General features: G+C 56.2%; 1 protein-coding gene across 7 annotated transcripts in view; it reads left to right on the forward strand.

The window, feature by feature from the left end:
- MPRIP (myosin phosphatase Rho interacting protein) overlaps positions 1 to 18,347 on the forward strand; it is a 133,577-nt gene that overhangs the window by 66,899 nt on the left and 48,331 nt on the right. For all 7 annotated transcript variants that reach the window (XM_056136945.1, XM_056136948.1, XM_056136947.1 and 4 more), the window contains exon 4: positions 17,861 to 18,012. In XM_056136945.1, coding sequence (XP_055992920.1) covers positions 17,861 to 18,012 — 152 coding nt within the window. The remainder of the gene's footprint in view (positions 1 to 17,860; positions 18,013 to 18,347) is intronic.

The raw sequence follows: 18,347 nt of genomic DNA on the forward strand, positions 1-18,347 counted from the left end.
TCCTGCCACAGACAATGGCGCTTTGCACATGATTTCCTTGACTTCTGATGCCCTCGTTTTATTTTAAGCTGGAAGAATCAAATCTTTGAGTAAAGCATCTTTGTTCCTTTTTAGCAACAGGACACCTCCTAGAACATGAGGCCAGTGTTTTTCTTAGGAACAGTCATCACTTGACTTGTCCCCAAAGGAAAGTAATATTTTGACGGTGCTGTGGGAGTTGTGTGCGAAGCGTACCCCCTGCCTGTGTGAGGGTCAGTTTGCAGCCTCCAGCACTGGCTGGAGTTAGGGCTGCTGGGTTTGAGAAAATCGAGGTCATCTAGTACATTTCGCCGCCTCATGGCTTGTTCCAGGTACAGAAATTCTGAGACTAAAATTAACTCCAGTCGTCTAATTAGGCTCTGAGGGGAGGTGTGCAGAATGCGCGTCGTGCCGGGAGGGAGACTAGACCCAGGGCCAGGGAAGCTGTTTTGAGGCCCGGAAGGGTTTGAGGTGGTAGATGCCACTAGGACAGCAGGGAATGCCAAGCTAGTTTGGCTGCTTGGGAAGTTGCTGGGCTCAAGCCTGCTCCTCCCCGTGCCGATGGGGGATTCCTACCCACCTTCCCGGCGTTTGTGCCCGGGGATGTATCTGAGCACCAAGGGGAACGTATCTGAGCACCAAGCACTGGGACAGCAGCACATGGCAGCATTTCAGCCACAGCATTTTTGCTGATGTCCTGCGAGCCGGGCACCTGCCAGGCGCTAGTGGGTTCTGTGGATGCGTGCAGGGGAGTGTCCCTCGTGTGAATCTAGGGGCTTGTGCCACTCAGGGCCTTCGGCTGGAGGAGCTTGTTGGTGGTTGAATCACAGTTGATTTTGCCTTTCTCGAGAGAGAATTACTCCCATGTCCCCAGTCGGGAAGGGGGACCATGGAGAGCTGCACAGGCTGTTCCCTTCCTGCGGGGAAAGGTATCCTTCATTCTTGCTTTCCGCTAAGCACAGGTCTGGCTGGGCAGTCTCAGAGCAGAGGCATTTCTCCACCCTTCTGGCTGCAGAGTCCCTTCCTCGGGGAGCTGTGTCACAAACAGACCCAGTCATTTTCCCGGGGGCCTTTCTCCCCTGTGCTCCCTTGGTGAGGCGAGGTGAGGTGCTCTGGGCAAGCGGCCATCTGCTCCAGGAGCTATCCCATTCAGCCCGGGGCGCCTTCCCCACCCCCGTCGCACCTTCCGGCTTCCACCCAGAAGAGAACGAAGGCCCAGCTAAATTGTGGCCTGTTTTTTTTTTTTTTTTTAAGTTCTGTTCCACTATTTTCTGCAGTGCCCTGGAACTCGACTGTGGGGCACTTGCTAACATCTGCCTCAAGAGAACTTGACTCTGTTAAGTTCTGGCCGGGCTGGGAGATGGTTGGCTCGTGGTGGAACTGGGGAGTGGGGGAATCTGGCTGCTTTCAGATATATCTGCAGAAGAGCCCCACGTTTCCACTGTTTGTGTTCTGGTGTTTTCGCCTATATTTTTTCTCGTATCGTGCCCCCCCCCCCCGCCCCCAGTAAGTTATATAAGCCTCACACAAAAGCCTGAAGTAGACTTTTGTTGTTCGTTCTCAAGTAGACACTAATCTCGTTCACGGTAACCAGAGCCGGGCATCGGCTTTCCTCCCAGGTCAGAGAGCAGGTTCAGTCCGCTCCCGCCCCAGCGGACCCCGCTGCTGTGTTCTGGCTGCCAGCGTGGCCGCCCACACTCCGTGTGGCATCTTTGGATTGTCAGGGTCACTCTTGGAGTGGTGGGCTTGCCTGGCCTCTCACATGGAGGCTGGGGGAGAAGGCCTCATTCAAGCTGGGCAGTTCCCCAGTGCCGGCCAGCAGCTGGTCTCCATCACATCCACTGAGACAGAAGTGGGTAGATTGGTTCCTTGGTGCCGGAGGTTCTGTCTGAGGTCCTGGCGTAGGAGCCATTTGTTGGCATTGCAGATCAGGGGATTCCTTCAGAAACGGGCAGGGGCTCACAGAAAGGGTGCCACTCCCTGGCCAGAACCCTTCAGTACACTTGGTCTTTGAGGTGCTCCTTCCCACCCGAGGTAGATATCTTCCACCCAGGAGGAGGCTTCTTAAGCCTTGGATTGAATGGACCATGTTTGCAGGAAAACGCACGTGCCCCAAACTTGACCCATCTCCACAGATGGCCGTGCCGGCGTCGCTGCTGGCACTTCCGGGCCAGTGACTGAGAGGGATGCCTGGCGCCTCTGTCTCTTCCGGCAGCTGCTGGTGCCCAGTGTTGCTGAGACTGGGCATGCAGGCAGATTGGAAGGAAACTGGTTTCTACACAGGAAGCCTACCGTGTTGCTGGCATTTCTGCTTCCAGGGCCTGTGGAGCCACCTTGCTGGGGCTGTCAGAGGCCCTGACCGATGGTTCCTGCAGTGTCCAGAGTACAAGTCCAGTTTGCAGTTTTCTCTGTGCCTTGAGCTCAGAAGCACCGGGTCTGGGAAGACCAGGGCGCTTGTGTGAGGGCCCTGGATTAGAGATGGGGGTTCTGCCTGCCCTGAGACAGGCCTGAAAGGGCCTTGTTGGACAGGACGTGGTGCTCCGAAAAAGCACACCCCAGGGCCTGGCCTTGGAGGGGGCAGGGCCCAGCAGGCACTCCCTGAGCCTGACTGGCCCCAGGGCGGGCGTCCTCGCCCTCATATCCTGGGAGTCAGTTGGCAATCCTGGCTTTGCAGGGCCTGAGCACACTGAGGGGATCCAGCTGGGCCTCTCCTTCCCTTGCCTGAATGTCACAGGCAGCATCATGAACGTCCCTGTCTGGCTCTTTGCCTTCTCAGGATCAGTGTGACCTGTCCCCCCGCAGGGCAGTACTGCAGGGTTCCCGCGTGTGCTGCAGTACCCGTGGTGACCCCAGATCCCGCGCATGCCCCTCTGGGCTGCATGGGAGTGACGGGAGTGTGCCCACCTGTGCGTGTGTGAGCTTCCCCCCCCCCCCCCCCCCCCCCGCCCCGGCTCCAGGCACACGCTGGCTGGGAGAAGAACGCAGGAGCCCAGGCAGAGGCAGGCAGGGCTGCAGTGGCAGAACTCTCTGCTTCTGGCTCTCCTGGTCATTTGGGGGGCACGTGACGCAGGGGTTTCCCTTCTCATGCCTCAGAAACGTGGCTGCCCTGGCTGTGCTCCCGTCTCCAGCTGTGGAGGTGGGCCGCTGGCTGCGAAGCCTCCACCCATCCCTCCCCTAGGTCCCTGCCGAGACCAGAGTGGAGGGCTGCCTCCCTCCACCTCCAGCTGCCCAGAAGGCTTTATGTGTTCTCTAGGAATTGTGACTTTGGGTCCTGACTCTGGCCCTGGGTGCCAGCACCTGGAGCAAGTCCCGCTTCCGGTCAGCTCCATGTTCCTGGGCTCCTCCTGGCGTCCCACACTTCCGGCGGTCTCACACAGCTGGGTTGCGTCTCTGCTCCCTCTTTGCCGGGGCTTTCATCAAGCCCTCTTTGGCCAGCCAGAAGCTGCCAGTGATTCAAGGCAGCTGGACGGCCCACCAGGGACAGACTTAGGCCAGTGGAACCGAGCCTGCCGTGGCATCAGACAAGTCAGGTCTCCTCGGGGGCACTTAGTTCCCAGCCTTGGCTGGACATTAGAAGGACTAGGGGCATTTTCATGATGCCGGTGGCCAAGCCCCACCCCCAGAATATTTCCATCAGAGTCTGGGAATGAAACCTTCATGTAAAATCTTCCCTGCGATTCTATTACTCCGCCAAAGTTGTGGACTGCTGCCCTAAACTCTGACTCCAGCCTTGCAGTCAAGGGTTGCCTGCCTCTCTGTCAGCCTCTGTGGTGGGGTGCACAGTCCTTCCTGCTTCAATCCACTCCCTGTGGGGTCAGCGTGCACCGGGGTGTTGAGGGAGGGTCTGACAAGTGTGACCCCCAGTTAGCCGCAGCTTTCTGGGCACTCTCTGCTGCTTCCAGCCTGGAGCCCGGGGATCTCCATATAAGGCCAGGCTTGCTGCAGCCTGCCCTGGTGGGGGGTCTGGGCAGCCCCACCCCCCTCTCCTGCCCCAGAAGACGCCCCTCTCTCCCCTGCTCTGTGTGTGTCTCTCTCTCTTCCCTTTACTGGTTGGTTTTCTCCCCTCCTCCCCCTCTTCCTCCTCCTCTCCATTGTGCCCTGGAAAGAGGAAGCTCCAAAAAGTCATGCTGAAAGCACGAAGTCCCACCTCATGGGCACTGTACCCACTGCTGAGCTCTTAAGGGACGGGGAGCTGGGATGGTTCGTCTTCTTTGGATCCCTGGTTCGTCTTCTTTGGATCCCTGGAAGGATCCAGGCAGGCAGTGGCTTAAAAGGAAGCGTGTGTGTGTGTGTGTGTGTGTGTATGTGTGTGTGTGTGTGTGTGCATTCTCTGCTACCCACATTCATAACCTGTGATATGTGTTCTCTCCCTCTCTCTCTGTCTTCCCCCCACCCCCTATATTTTTCTAAATAAAACTATTTTTACTTCAGGAAAAAAAGGCAAGGGTGGGAGGTGGTAAATAAATGACGTCTGCAGGACTTAGGTAAAGGAGCCATAATAAACATTATGCTCTGTTTGATAAAAACTCTTTCCCCCTCTAACAATTCTGAAAGCTCTGTGCATGTGTACTGGGTTTGGACAGTGAAGTAAGCGCGTGGTGGGCAGTGGACCCCTCCAGAGTAGAAGTTCCAGGTAAGCCTGGGAAAAGGCACACAGGGGCATGTGGCTCTGGCTCAGGATTGGAAACACGCACCTGTCTGCTTGCTGGGGACAGACAGAGGGTAGATTGGCAGAGGGCAGAGATGCAGAGAGATACGCAAGTTGCCTGCACCTGAATTTCCCTGTTCTGTCATCAGGGGAATCCCGCAGGTAGCAGCGTCCAGCTGCAGAGAGCAAACCTGGGACTTCGAGCTTGTTTTCTAACCATTCTCCAGTGAAAGGACCCACAGTTCTTGGGTCAGGGCAGGGAGGAGCTGGGCGCAGCTTGGAGTGCCAGCCGGGAGGACACGCGTCCACACACTGCCGGGGCACACGAGAAGCAGGGACAGCCAAGACGACTCTTAGCAGGCAGAGTCACAACAGATTTGAAGGTGGGGCACACTGGGGCTCCTCCCAGCTCAGTGCTCAGGGCCCCGCTCCTAGCAGTGTTCCAGGACCTCTCGGAGCAGGGGTTGAACCCGGACTCCTGGTACAGAGCTTGCGTTCCAGCCTTGCCACAACACGGCGGTTCCCCCTCCTGTGTATCTAAGAAGAAAGTTCTCAGGTTCTTCTCTTGGTCTCCCACACCCCCCCTCCCTCTTTCCTCCAGCTCTACCCTTTGACCTGCTCCTTCCTCCTTGCCACAGCCGTGCTAGAACTCTGCTTGCAGCCCTTAACCTTTCTGCCTCTGGCAGGCAAACCGTGGGTTTCTCTCCCTTGAGCTCCTGTGGTCTTGGGGACCGCCCACCTGGGGGGTTCCAGGGTTGCTGCCAGTGCTGTCGTATGCCTGGGGTAGCTCTAGAAAATTTGGGGATAGAAGTTTGCTTCTTCCAGGGAGGACAAGCAGCCCCTTGCCCCCTGTCCATGCCTCTGCTCTCCTGCTTCCCTGCTTCCCCTGCCATCAGTCCTGTCATTTGTAGTGTCAGCCTCAGAGGATCTCTTTTCCTTCGGTGTGGGGACGGTGTGGACCATGCCCAGCAGTGCTCAGGGGCGAGCCCTGGCGGTGCCCAGGGCACACGTGTGGTGCTGGGGATTCGAGCCTGTGTCGGCCAGATGCAGGTCAGGTGTCTGCGCACTGTGCTGTCTCTGACCCGGGATCTGTTTTCTGACGAAAGCCGGGAGATAGAAATGCCAAAGAAAAGTAGCTGGAATAAAAGTCGTGTATAGACGGAGCAGGAGAAAAGAGAGAAAGGAGAACGCTTTCCTGGGCTGTCCCTTTGCTCGTCCCCGCCTCCCCCGCTGCCCACATCCAGCCACTGTCACACACTCGCCGTTGGCTCTCTTTCCAGGCTGCCGTTTTCTCTGCCTGCCCATCTGTCCTGGGTCCAGCTGCCTCTGTCCCTGAGCACCCTCCGCTGCAGATCGTGCTCTCTCTGCAGCATTGGCTCCCTCAGGCTCCGCAGGCCTGCCTGCCAGCTTGTCGGATCTAGAGCCCTTCCTTACTCCTCTACTTGGCCTCTGCTTGTCCCAGCTGTCCCCTCATCCTGCACCCTTTGTTCTTTTAACTCGTCACTGCCTGACAAGGAGAGGTTCTTTGCTATCCTTCTATGTCCCCTTTTCCCCGCAAGAATAAAATCAGCCTGTCCGAGGGCAGCTGCATGTGCGTCCTGCTTTCTCGTCCAGAACTAACCGAGAGCAGTGCCTAGCACAGGGTGGGTGCTCAACCCGTCCCTGAACATCTTGTCCAGTGGCCTCTGAGGCCTTGAAACATCTGCCCTCCGTGTCAGGTGTGAAAATAGGGCTAGCGTCAGAGCTGGAGCATATGAGCCCAGAGGTCCAGACATGGACATCGGACAGGCAGTCGTGAGTGTCCTCCGCACCTCCTGGGCAGCTCCCAAGGACTGCAGCTCACCTGGAGCAGAGGCCTGGTAGGTGAGGTTGGTGCTGGCAGAGCACCAGGCAGACGAGCCGGCAGGAGCACACCAGGAAAGGCCCACCTACAGAGACGTGAGTTACAGTGGCTTGGCTGTTGAGGAAGATTAGTGTACTGAAAGGCTGCAGTTTAGTGAACTAGGATTGGAGGCTCTAGGGAAAAGGAAACCAGTTTGCAACAGTGTGTCAACCCAGTGGTAGGTAACAGGTCTCACTGTGTGCTGTTTGGACCCAAGACCCACCTTTCAGGAACCAGTTCTGCTGAATGATGCCTGGCAGGGAGGAGAGTGGCGCATAGGCGGGTTGTGTGGTGGGGGAAGGTCTGCTTTAAGCTGTGAGTGGGAAGTAGAAGTGGGAAGCTAGGGAATGGGAGGATGGAACCTGTGTCCACTGAGAAGACTCTTGGGGGCCACGGTGAGGGGCTCACCTCCCTCCGTAGAGCCCTCATCTCCATATGAACATTGTTTTGACCAGAATGAGATGTTTTCTGCCTGTTTTTCCCTGTTTCTGTAGTCATTGCCCATGTTTTCCCAAATCAGGAATCCAGATAAGCCCGGGAAGGTGTGTGTGTGTGTGTGGGGGGGGGGGGGGGGGGGGCGGGGGTCAAATACACTTGGCATAAAGTTTTGTGCGTTTTCAATGATGATAAGTATAAGTCACATGAGTGCCATCATCATCATTTTTACTTAGAATTTTCTCAGTAGTTCATTGGAGTATCAGGAATATGTTTTCCTTCAGGTTTAAAGATATTTTATTAACTGGAATTTTTTTCCAAACAAATTTCATGGGAAAAGGTGAAAATATATATATTTGTGAAACTTTCAGTGTCTTTTTCATCCTCTTCTCTTCCTGGGCTGGAGCAATAGCACAGCAGGTAGGGCATTTGCCTTGCACACGGCCAACCCAGGTTTGATTCCTCCGTCCCTCTCGGAGAGCCCGGCAAGCTACCAAGAGTATCCCGCATGCATGGCAAAGCCTGGCAAGCTACCCGTGATGTATTTGATATGCCAAAAACAGTAACAAGGCTCACAATGGAGACATTACTGGTGCCCGCTGGAGCAAATCAATGAACAACGGGGGGGGGGGGGGGGGTGGACAGTGCCACAGTGCTACAGTGCTGCCCTTACTACAGCCTTTTTAAACTGAAGCTTTTTATTAGTTAGCACTGTAGCACTGTCGTCCTGTTGGTCATCGTTTTGCTCCAGCAGGCACCAGTAACATCTCACAACAAATTGTGAGACTTGTTGTTACTGTTTTTGGCATATTGAATATGTCACGGGTAGCTTGCCAGACTTTGCTGTGAAGACGAGATTCTATCGGTAACTTGCCGGGCTCTCCGAGAGGGGCAGAGGAATCGAACCTGGGTCGGCTGCATGCAAGGCAAACACCCTACCTGCTGTGCTATTGCTCCAGCCCTTTATCAGCTAAGCATTATTATTTGCTCTTCCATATTTCACTAATTTTACTTGACATGATATTTTCAAGGTCATTTGTCTTGTAGAATATACCAAAATTTTATTCCTTTTTATGGTTGAATAGCATTTCATTATATGTACATGCCACGTTTGATGGATAATTGATCCATTGATAAACTGGGTAATTTTCACCTTTTAGCCGTAATGAATAGTACTGCTATGAACCTGTGCATAGTAATTGCCCTTTTTTGGGGGGGGGCTGAGGGGCTCTCAGCAGGTTGGAGGACTCTGAAGCATAGCTGGGATTGAACCCCAGGCTTCACATGCAGGGCACATACGCCATCCCTTTGAGCTCTCTCCATCATGAACGACTTGTTTGAGTTGCTTTCTGTGTACCTAGAAACAAAGTTGCTGGGGTCATGTGGCAGTTTTATGTTCAAGTTTTTGAGGAACCCTCCAGACTATTTCCCATGGTGGCTGGACTCATTTTCTTTCTGACCAGCAGTATGGTTGGGCTCTAGTTTTTCCATCCTTGTCAACATTGTTTTCAGGGTTGCTTGTTTTTATTTATTTTGTAACCATCCTCATAGGTGTGAGGTAGTGTCTTAATGTAGTTTTGTTGGTGTTTTTTTGGTTTTTGGGTTTTTTTTTTTGTTGTTGTTGTTGTTGTTGTTGTTTTGGTCATACCCGGTGATGCTCAAGGGTTACTCCTGGCTCTGCACTCAGGAATCACTTCTGGCAGTGCTCTGGGGACCATATGGGATGCTGGGAATTGAACCCAGGCCGGCCGCATGCAAGGCAAACGCCCTATACACTGTGCTTTTGCTCCAGCCCCTCAATGTAGTTTTAATTTGTGTTTCCCTACTGATGCTAAGCATCATTTTCATGTGTATTGCCCTCATGTATGTCTTCTTTGTAGAAATATCCAAGTCATTAGTTTTCGGTTATTTTTTCATTGTTGTAGGAGTTCCTTGTGCACTCTGAATTTGGGGGAAGGCAATTTGGACCACACCTGGTGGTGCAGGGGGCTTACTCCTGTCCGGACGTGGGACCATATGTGGTGCTGGCGATTGAACCCAGCTTGGTCATGTCTTAAGGCAAATGCCTTAGCAGCTGTACTATCACCCCAACCCTGCATTCTAAATATTAAATCAGATACATGATTTGCAAATCTTTTCTCTGGTTCTGTGGGTTGCCTTTTTTTCTCTTGAGAGTACTCAGGAGTACACAGATATTTGTTAGTGTTGATTTTGTTTAAATTCAGTTTGGTTTTTTGGTTTTTGTTTTTTTTTGGGGGGGGGTGGGATTGGTTTCTTTGTTTATTTGCTTTTGGGTCACATTCGGCTATGCACAGGGGTACTCCTTGGCTCTGTACTCAGGAATTACCCCTGGCAGTGCTCAGGGAACCATATGGGACACTGGGAATCGAACCCAGGTTGGCTGCATGCAAGACAAACGCCCTACCCACTGTGCTATTGCTCCAGCCCAAAATCCAGTTTGTTTTTCATTTTGTTGTTGTGTCTTTGGAGTTTTACGCCCCCCCCCCCAAAAAATCTTTGTTAAATGTAATGTTACAAAGCTTTTGCTAATTGGTCTTCCAAAAGGTTTATATTTCTTGCTCTTAAACCGAGGTGGGTTTTTTTTTTAATCCAGCCTAAATTCAGTTTTGGGAGTATGCTAATGGACACTTGGCTCCTGTGATGGACACATCGTCCCTTGACTCTGGTGGGTGGGTGGACTGAGAAGTACAAAGAACTCTTCTTCCTGGCCTTGCCTCTGCCCTTCTTCTAGGAGCAAGTGGGCCTTGGCTGCTGGTGTTGCTTCCCAGGGACAGCTCTGGCGTGACCACTTGGCAGTGGTCTGGGCATCTCACTGCTCCAAGCCAGCAGGCCCGTCTGGCACAGCAGGTGTGAGAAGGAACTTCCTGGCCTTGGCAGCAAGTGAAAAGGGTCCTTGTTGTGTTGTGTTTTGGTTTCTCTCTCTCGCTTTCTCTCGCTCTTAAGACGTAAGTTCGACCTAACCATTCCCCCTTGAAGATCGAGAGTTTCGCTGGTCAAAAAAGCCTGAAAAGGTTCATTTCCACAGCAGCCCACCCCCTCCCCACTTCAGCAGGTGCAGACCCTGGCCACTCCTCCACTCTTCCCACAGCTCTGCGGGTGGCCATGCAGCTCCTCTGGTGTTGCTTGGGATCAGCAAAAACTCCCTCCCTGTGAGTCTCAGGAGCACACACTGCCCCGCAGCACCTGGCCAGCAAGTGACCTCTCCTCCAGGGCCACCTCGCTCAGCAAGTGACCTCTCCTCCAGAGCCACCTCCTGGCCGGCACAGGCACCTCACTCAGCAGTGACCTTTCCTCCAGGGCCACCTTCTGGCTAGTGCAGGCAGCAGACAGAACCGGAACCCTGGCTCAGTGCTCCTGCCTCTCTAGGCCTGGGGTTGCATGTTTGGAACAGGGGCAGGGAGACAGGTAGAATGTGCACTCCACGCTGTCCCCAGGCTAGGCACAGCAGCTGTGCGCGTCTTACTGAGCGTTGGGTAGAGAACTGCCATTCTTCTGTTTGTTTTTCACAGCTGTGCTTGTCATTTTCCTTTAGTGTGCTCACAGTCATTCAGTTGATCCTTCAGCAACTTAGGCTGAGGGGTACTGACCCCCCCATGCAGTAAAAAATTCATATGTAATTTCTTTCTCGCCCCCAACTTCGCTCTGATAGCCTACTTTTAACTGGAACTCTCTGCAATAACATTAGCAGTGTATCGAACACATATTTTGTATCCTGCTTATGTTGTACATTGTAGTCTTTCTTTATCTTTTTTGGCCACATGCAGAAGTGCTCAGGCTTGCCCCTGGCTCTGTGCTCAGGGATCACTCCTGGTAGGGCTCAGGGACCACATGTCGTGCCAGGGATCCAACCCAGGCCAGCTTATACAATACTGCATCTTACCCGCTGTATTACCTCTCTGGCCCGGTGCATTTTACTCATACATTAAAGTAAACTTGGGCCTGAGCAATAAATAGTACAGCAGGTAAGATACTTGCCTTACATTCTACTAGCCTGGGTTCGATCCCCAGGACCCTGTATGAACCCCTGAGCCCTGCCACTGGTGATCCCTGAGCACAAAGCCAGCAGTAAGCCCTGAGCACCACTGAGTCTAGCCAGTAAGTAGCACTGTCCTCCCGTTGTTCATCGATTTGCTCGAGCGGGCACCAGTAACGTCTCCATCGTGAGACTTGTTGTTACTGTTTTTGGCACATTGAATACACCACAGGGAGCTTGCCAGGCTCTGCTGTCCGGGCAGGATACTCTCGGTAGCTTGCCAGGCTCTCGAGAGGGACGGAAAAGTCAAACCCGGGTCGGCCGCGTGCAAGGCAAATGCCCTACCTGCTGTGCTATTGCTCCAGCCCTAGCCAGTAAGTAAATTAATTTAAAAGAGTAAACTAGAAAATATATGTCATCGGTGGATCATCATACAGTTTCCATCCTTCCCATCTTCACAAGGAGGCAGAAGAGAGGACAGAAGCGGAGGGACTGAAAATTCATCCAGGCCCAGTTCAGAGCTAAGATGTAGAGTCATTCCCATGGCCTTATTTTGGAGCATTTTCATCCCCTCCAGACCAAGCCCTGCACCCCTTAGTGATCATTCCCTACTCCAGCCCAGCCCTGTGGCCTCACTCAGCAGTCTGTTTTCTTCCTCAGTTCATTTGCCTGTTCTGGGCGTTTCTTGGCAGGACCGCGCCATATTGGCACTGCCATCTTTATAGCTGCTCGTTGCATTGCTCCTGGTCCCGGTGGCAGTGGCTTCAGGACAGGAAGGACCAGGGGACTCTGCAATTTGTTGTGGCATAGAATGTTTATTGACGATTATATGTCTTAAGTTATAAATGGAACAGGACTGTATTGTAGATAGAACAGCATTATAAACACGGCCGGGGGGTCATTCACAGCAACAAAGCTCACCTTGGTGGTGCCAGTGAAGGGTATGGGGAAGTGCATCAGATCCGTCTGGGCAAAGACCTCACTCTCCAGCGTGAAGAACGGATGGGCAGGCATGTGGGCGGGAGGAAGGGGCAGGTGTGTCTGGCATGGGCGAGCTCCGAGGAGACACCTGCTGGGTGAGTGCCCGAGGGACACCCAGACCCGGAGCAGGAAGGAGCTGAGCAGTGCTCTTGGCAGAGGCAGTACCACAGGGGCTCACTCAGGCCCGGCTTGGACTGGCGACCTTGGGTGACCCTTCTGGGGCTGTGCAGCAACCACAGCAAGACCCGCAGAGCTTGGCTGGCCTCGCCCTAGGTTCTCCCTGGTGAACTCAGCAAGGAACTAAGTGCCGTGTCTGGGAAGACAGAATCCATGGGCCCTGCTGCTTGTGCAGACCCTCTTCTCCCCAGCACACACACACACACACACACACTCACACGCACACACGCACACGCGCGCGCAGGGACACACACACACAACACACATGCATGCATGCACACACACACACACACACGCACACACACACACAGGCCCTCTTCTCCCCAGCACACACACCACACACACACACAAACACATGCACGCACATACCACACACAACACACATACATGCACGGACATACACATACACATGCACACGCGCACATACACACACACAGGCCCTCTTTTTCCCCAGCACACACACACACACATGCACGCGCACGCACGCACACATACAGGCCTTCTTCCCCAGCACACACACAGGAGTGCAGAATCGCAGGCCTGGACACAGCCCAGTTCGAGGCCCCTGCCAGGTGGGCTGTGGGAAGGAGGAGGCCCCAGACCTGAGCCTGCCTGTTCCCGGGAGCTGTCGGGAGGAAGGCGAAGGAGCAGTGCGGGTGGATGTCGAGGCGGCTGCCCCACTGCCTGTGAACAAGCCCTGTGATCTGGCCATGGTTTTCCGAAGTCCTCAGATGTCTGCCTGGAGGTCTAGCTTTCCTGCCCTCTCAGGAAGACGGGGCCAGGAGTGCCTCCACCAGAGTCGGCAACGTTCTCTCCACCTGCAGGCCAGCCCACCTGTGTCGGACACGCTCCTTCCTTCTCCCTGTGGCGCGAGGGCAAGGAGAAGAAGGTGAATTGAACCCGCCCCACTCCCCCGTCCATGGGCGGTGTGTACGTGTGCATCAGGAAATCTGGGCGCAGGGTGCTGGGGAGGTGGACGCACCAGCCTTCTGCCCTCACTCTCTGGAAACGGCAGTGTCCGGGCAACCCTGAGCAAGGAGGTTCTTTGTGGTGTTGCTTTGTGCTGAGATCAGATCATGTAAAACTTCACCATTTCAACCACGCTAAAGTCGCATTTTACTTTTCTTTGTCACGTAGTTGTATCCACTGCCTGGTTCCAGGACAGTGTGTCCTTGGCAAATGCTTTCAAGAAACAGAACCAAGCCCATGGTCCAGCCTTTGGCCCACTGGAGGGACCAGGGCCGGGAAAGACCAGGAGTTGAGTCTGTTTTGGCTCCGCCTTTCTCTGTCCTGGATAATGGGGTCTCTGTCACCTCTACCCCCTTGTCACAACCTTCACTCTTGCTGGCCAAACATCCCCCATCTCCTAGGGGACGGCTGTCTTGGAGAACAGGTGTCAGTTATATCCTGGAGCAAGGGTGACTCAGAACCCCGGGTCCCTTCTGAGGAGAGGCACGAATCCCTGAGAGCTGGGTGCTGTCTGGGCACCCGGGGCTTGCGGGAGACTGAGGCACCTGTGCAGCAGTGGCTCTGGCACTGCCCGGAAACCACAGGGAACACACGGCCCGTGCAGCTGACAGCGAGGCGGGCAGGGGCCTCCGTGGCCTTCTCCATGAGGGGAACGAGAGGCCGGGTGGGGGCTGTCCGCCTGCCCGAAGCTCCCCAGCGGGGCTGGGGGAAGGCGTCTCAAGTAGCTGGGGCCAGGCAGGGCCCTCTCGGCTCACTCCACGTCCGGCTGGTCACGGTCCCGTGGGTTTGTCCTTGGGCTCCTTTCCCACAGGTCTTCCGGGTTCCTCTAAGAACATCGGCTCCAGATGCTTGAGAGTCTTGTCACCGGCCAGAGCTGGCCTGGAGATGGCCCAGGGGCCAGCATCCCACAGCCCAGTGGTGTTTGGGTGGTCACTGGTATCTGAAGAGAGGGACCCAGAATTCATGGGCTGCGGACCCCCGTAAGCAGGCAGAAGAGCCTGGAGACCCGGGGCCTGTGTGGGGGCTCGGGCATGCATCAGCAGGGGCCTGGGGCTGCTTCTGGACCTGGCGCTGGCGAGCTGCCCCGCGGGAGGGTGGCGTGGAGGGCTCTCGCTAGTCCTCCGCTGGACCAGTGGCAGGAACCTTGGACATGGCTAGATGCGGAAATGGCTGCAAGCCTGGGCGGGGAGGCAGAGGCCAGCACGTTCAGAGTACCCCTCCGGGTTCCGGGTTCCTTGGCTCACTCTGCGCCTGGGCCTGCTCTCCTGTTGCAGGGTCTGTAATGGCGCTGGCCTTGGTGTGGAGCTCCCTGGCCTGCGTGAACACCTGGTCAGGGCACGTGTCAGGACAGGGCAGCTCCTCCAACTGAAAGTTCTTTTTCTTTTTAAAAAAAAAAATTTCTTTGTTTTTGAGTCACGCCTTGGTGGCGCCCAGGGTTTACTCCGTATGGGATGCCGGGTATGGAACCCGGGCTGACCTTTTAACTGCTATGCTGAAGAGTCAGTTCTCACATGCTCAGTGCTGTGTTCCGCGGGAGGCCTGCGGCCCTGCTGGCCGGCTGCTGGCCAGACTTGGTGCTTTCCTGCTCAAGTGGGCTGTGGTGAATGAGACCAAGCCGGGAGGCGGAATGCAACCCCCACGGTGAATGTGTGACTGCGTCACGTTTGACGCAGAGTTGGGCCTGGAGTATGTGCGTTCCTTTAGGAGACTGTTGCTCTCTGAGGGCCTGTCAGAGGAATGTGAGGACTGTGGCCTGGTTGCTGGACCTCGGGCAGTGAGTGGTGCCACGCCTAACCTTCAGAGGTGCCCTCTGCCTTGGAGAGGCACGAAGAACCCTTTGCCTCAGAGGAGCGCCTTTAATTCTGCCGCTCTGCATGCTTCTTTCTGAAAGGGGACCGAGAGGATTAGCCCACTTGGTTTGTGTAGCAGCCTCCGGTTCTCGAAGCAGGCCTCCCAAGGACAGGACGCTGTTAACAGCTGTAATCAGGCCTGAAGCTCCCCGCTCCAGTAGGAAGGGGGAGACCAGCCAGGGCAGTGCCCAAGTAGTGAGGTGGGTACGGCCCCGCCCAACTCCCAGCATCCTGCAGGCCCTGTGTGAGCGGTGACGCTGCCCCCTCCCGGGCTGCAGGGGCCTTGATTAGGTGTCCTGGCTGCAGGGGGCCCAGGTGGGCCACCATGGAGAAGACAGGTTGGGAGGCTGGTGTGGGAGGGCCCTGGGCCTGGCACCCTTCCCTGAGGCCATGCTGTTTCTAAAGCATCTTCGTCCTGAGGCCTGAACCCAGACGCTCTCAGTGACACCACTGCATGTAATTTGGAGCCGTAGCAGAGCTGGGTGGCCTGCAGACCCCCCCCCCCCCCCCCCCCCGCTTCTTTCGAAAATGAAACAAGTAAAAACTAGGTGATGCTCAGCCCCAGAGGAAGCCCGGCTTCCAACCCCTTGGAGACGCGAAATTAGGGCAGGGAGCTTGTTGGATGAGCCAGTTTCTCTGCAGGCAGTTTTGGGAGGACGGGGTTGTCGAGGGAGGGGCTTCCTTCAGGTTGGATCTGGGTTGCGGCTCGGATGTTTGTCTTTCTGTCCCTGCATGTGAAGCTGAGAGAGAAATGGCTTGTTGGTGACATCTCTCTGCGGCATGGCTGGCAGGGAGCAGAGAAGAGGCCTGCAGAGCCTCGGCCAATGAGGCCCCAGCAACCTCGGTGTAGAGAAGGAAGGGCAGTGGGGTCAAGGGTACGGCCCCACCTGACTCCCAGCATCCCGCAGGCCCTGCTTGAGCAGTGAAACTACTTCCTCCCAGGGACCAGGGGCCGTTGGGGCAGGAACCCCTCAGGGCTCGTCCACGCACAGCCCTGTGTCTAGGCTCCCTTCCAGGGCTGCGGCTTCTCCAGCCTCCTTTTGCATCTGTCCCTGGGCGCCTGCCTCCCCGTAAGCATATGTCAGGGACTCAGGAGGCCCAGCAGCGAGTACGTTTCTCTCCTCGGGCCTAGTTTGTCATGCCTTCCCTCTCTGTGTCTTGCAGTCTTTCTAGAAGGGACTAGAGTTCTCCTCTCAGAGTGAGAACACTGACTCAAGAGAAGGGGGTCTTGCAGTGTGGGCGGTGGCTGAGTATCTGGGCAGCTGGGAGGTCTCACCTAGTGGCCACGCTCTGGGGCCCTTGTTCCAAAGCAGAATCAGGGTTGTGGGGTGAGAGTGGCACTAGGCGGTCCCTCTCGGGGATACAATAGGGCTTTTGCTGACAGTTGCCTGAGCCCCCTCTGACTTCCCTGTGCACAGGTGTAGCGTAAGTTCCTTGTTGGCACCATGGCACGGGTAACTCGTGAAATCTGTGCGTCTCCGTGCCACAGTGAGGAGCTGTGTGTTGTGAGCCGCAGGGCCACAGGCCGGCCTGCACAGAGGCTAGAGAGGAGTGCCTGGGGGAGCACTGGTGCTGACATGTCTCCCCACTGCCATCGATGCCTGCCCTTCACGCATGCCACTGGCCGGAGGTCCTGCCCCAGAGGACCCCCTGCTTTGTTTGGGGCCAGTGGTTGCTATGCACATATGCTGGCGGGGGGGGGGGGGGAGAGGGTCTGTGCTCAGAGGGGCACAGATGCTCGGGCTGCCCAGAGGGTTCCGGGGGCACATGGGGTGATGCTGGGGTGGTGTGAAAGCAGGAAGGGCTGTAGCAGAGATGCTGGAGGGTGCACCTGCCCCGGCTGGGATAACCCGGCAGCTGTGGGCCCAGTATCCCCTAAGGTCAGCAGAAAGATGGGACATCCCCATTTTGCCCACTCCTCTGGAGGCCACCCCCAAGCCCCCATGGGTGGACCGAGAGCTAGCACCGGTGGTGTCGTGGTCTCCTGGCAGAGGCGGTGGCCTGCTGGGGAGAAGGGTGTCCGGGTGTTCTCTTATTAACCCTCATCAGTCATTGTTCACAGCCTACTAGCCTGGCTTCTGGTTTTTTAGCCCTAGTTTTCTAGCCTCGTTAGTGTCTGGCATTCTCTGCCTTCTAAGAATGGGAAAAAGGTTATGAAGTGTTTGCCCGGGACTGGCGGGCAGCTGTGCAGTCCTCGTGGGCAGCCCCGAGGCAGCAGCAGGCTGCTTGGAAGCTTCTGCGCGCTGACCTCAGCCTGCCGCCCCACAGCCCACCTCCAAGGATGTGGCTGCGCTGCCTCCCCTGCCCTCTAAAAATAACTCTGCTGTTCTGAAACCCCCGCCTGGAGCTGCTTCACACTGCCCCGCAGCAGCCCCTCGAGACTGGCGCGGGCGGCCGCGCTGCCCAGCTGTCCCCGCCTGTCCCCTTCCTCCATGTCGTGCTCACTGTGAGGTGGTCTTGGGCTCCACAGGACGGGGGGATGGAGTGCAGGCCCACAGCGTGGGGGGGACGGAGTTGGACAGGCGTGGGCAGGGTGGCCTTCCAGCTCTGCTTCCCATTCCCACCCACCTTGGCGCTCTCCAGGTGGGTGGGATACTGGGGCACCCCACCCCCATCCATCTCGTGTCCACAGTCTCCCATGAACCTCTCTTTCCAGCATCCATAGCTCTGCCCCGCAGTGGTGCGGCCACAGCACTCCCCGGGGGCAGAGGGGCTGCTGGGGGGTGTGAGAGCTGAGCAAGGCATAGCAGCCCATGCACCTCTGTTGCACTTGGGGGTGCAAACCGCCGTGAGAGGCTCCGTGCTTGGGAGGGAACCACCGGGCTAGGAAGCCCTGCGTGGTGTGTGATCTGCGGCCTCGCTGCCCTGCAGAGCTGGCCCCAAGTGACACCCTGTTCCTCCTGCAGCCCACAACCCTCCCTCAAGGCACCATCAATATGAACCAGTGCACTGACGTGGTGGACGGCGAGGGCCGGACAGGCCAGAAGTTCTCCCTGTGCATCCTGACCCCCGAGAAGGAGCACTTCATCCGGGCGGAGACGAAGGAGATCATCAGCGGGTGAGTCTGCCCTGGAGCTCGCGGGACGGCCCTCGCTGTCCCCTGGCCTGGCCCCCTCTCACCTTACCGTCCCCCCAGCTTGACCTTGTCCCTGTGCCTGCTGACTGGCCAGGAGCAGCCCCGGAGCCTCCCCTGCTGGCCCTGCCTTGCCGTGTCCTCCCCTCCCTGTGCCCACCTGCCGTTACTCCGCCGGGAGGGGCTGAAGCCCCAGTCCCTTGCCTGGCTCAGCAGGGTGGGGTGTCCCTTCTTATCTCCCAGCCTCTCTTTCACCTCACCCTCCGCCCCCCTGCTCCTGTTCCTGAGCACTGAGCTGCCTGTGCCTCGGCTCCCCTTTC

This window comes from Sorex fumeus, unplaced genomic scaffold (genome assembly GCF_029834395.1).
Source record: "Sorex fumeus unplaced genomic scaffold, SorFum_2.1 ptg000122l, whole genome shotgun sequence".
Lineage (NCBI taxonomy): Eukaryota > Metazoa > Chordata > Mammalia > Eulipotyphla > Soricidae > Sorex > Sorex fumeus.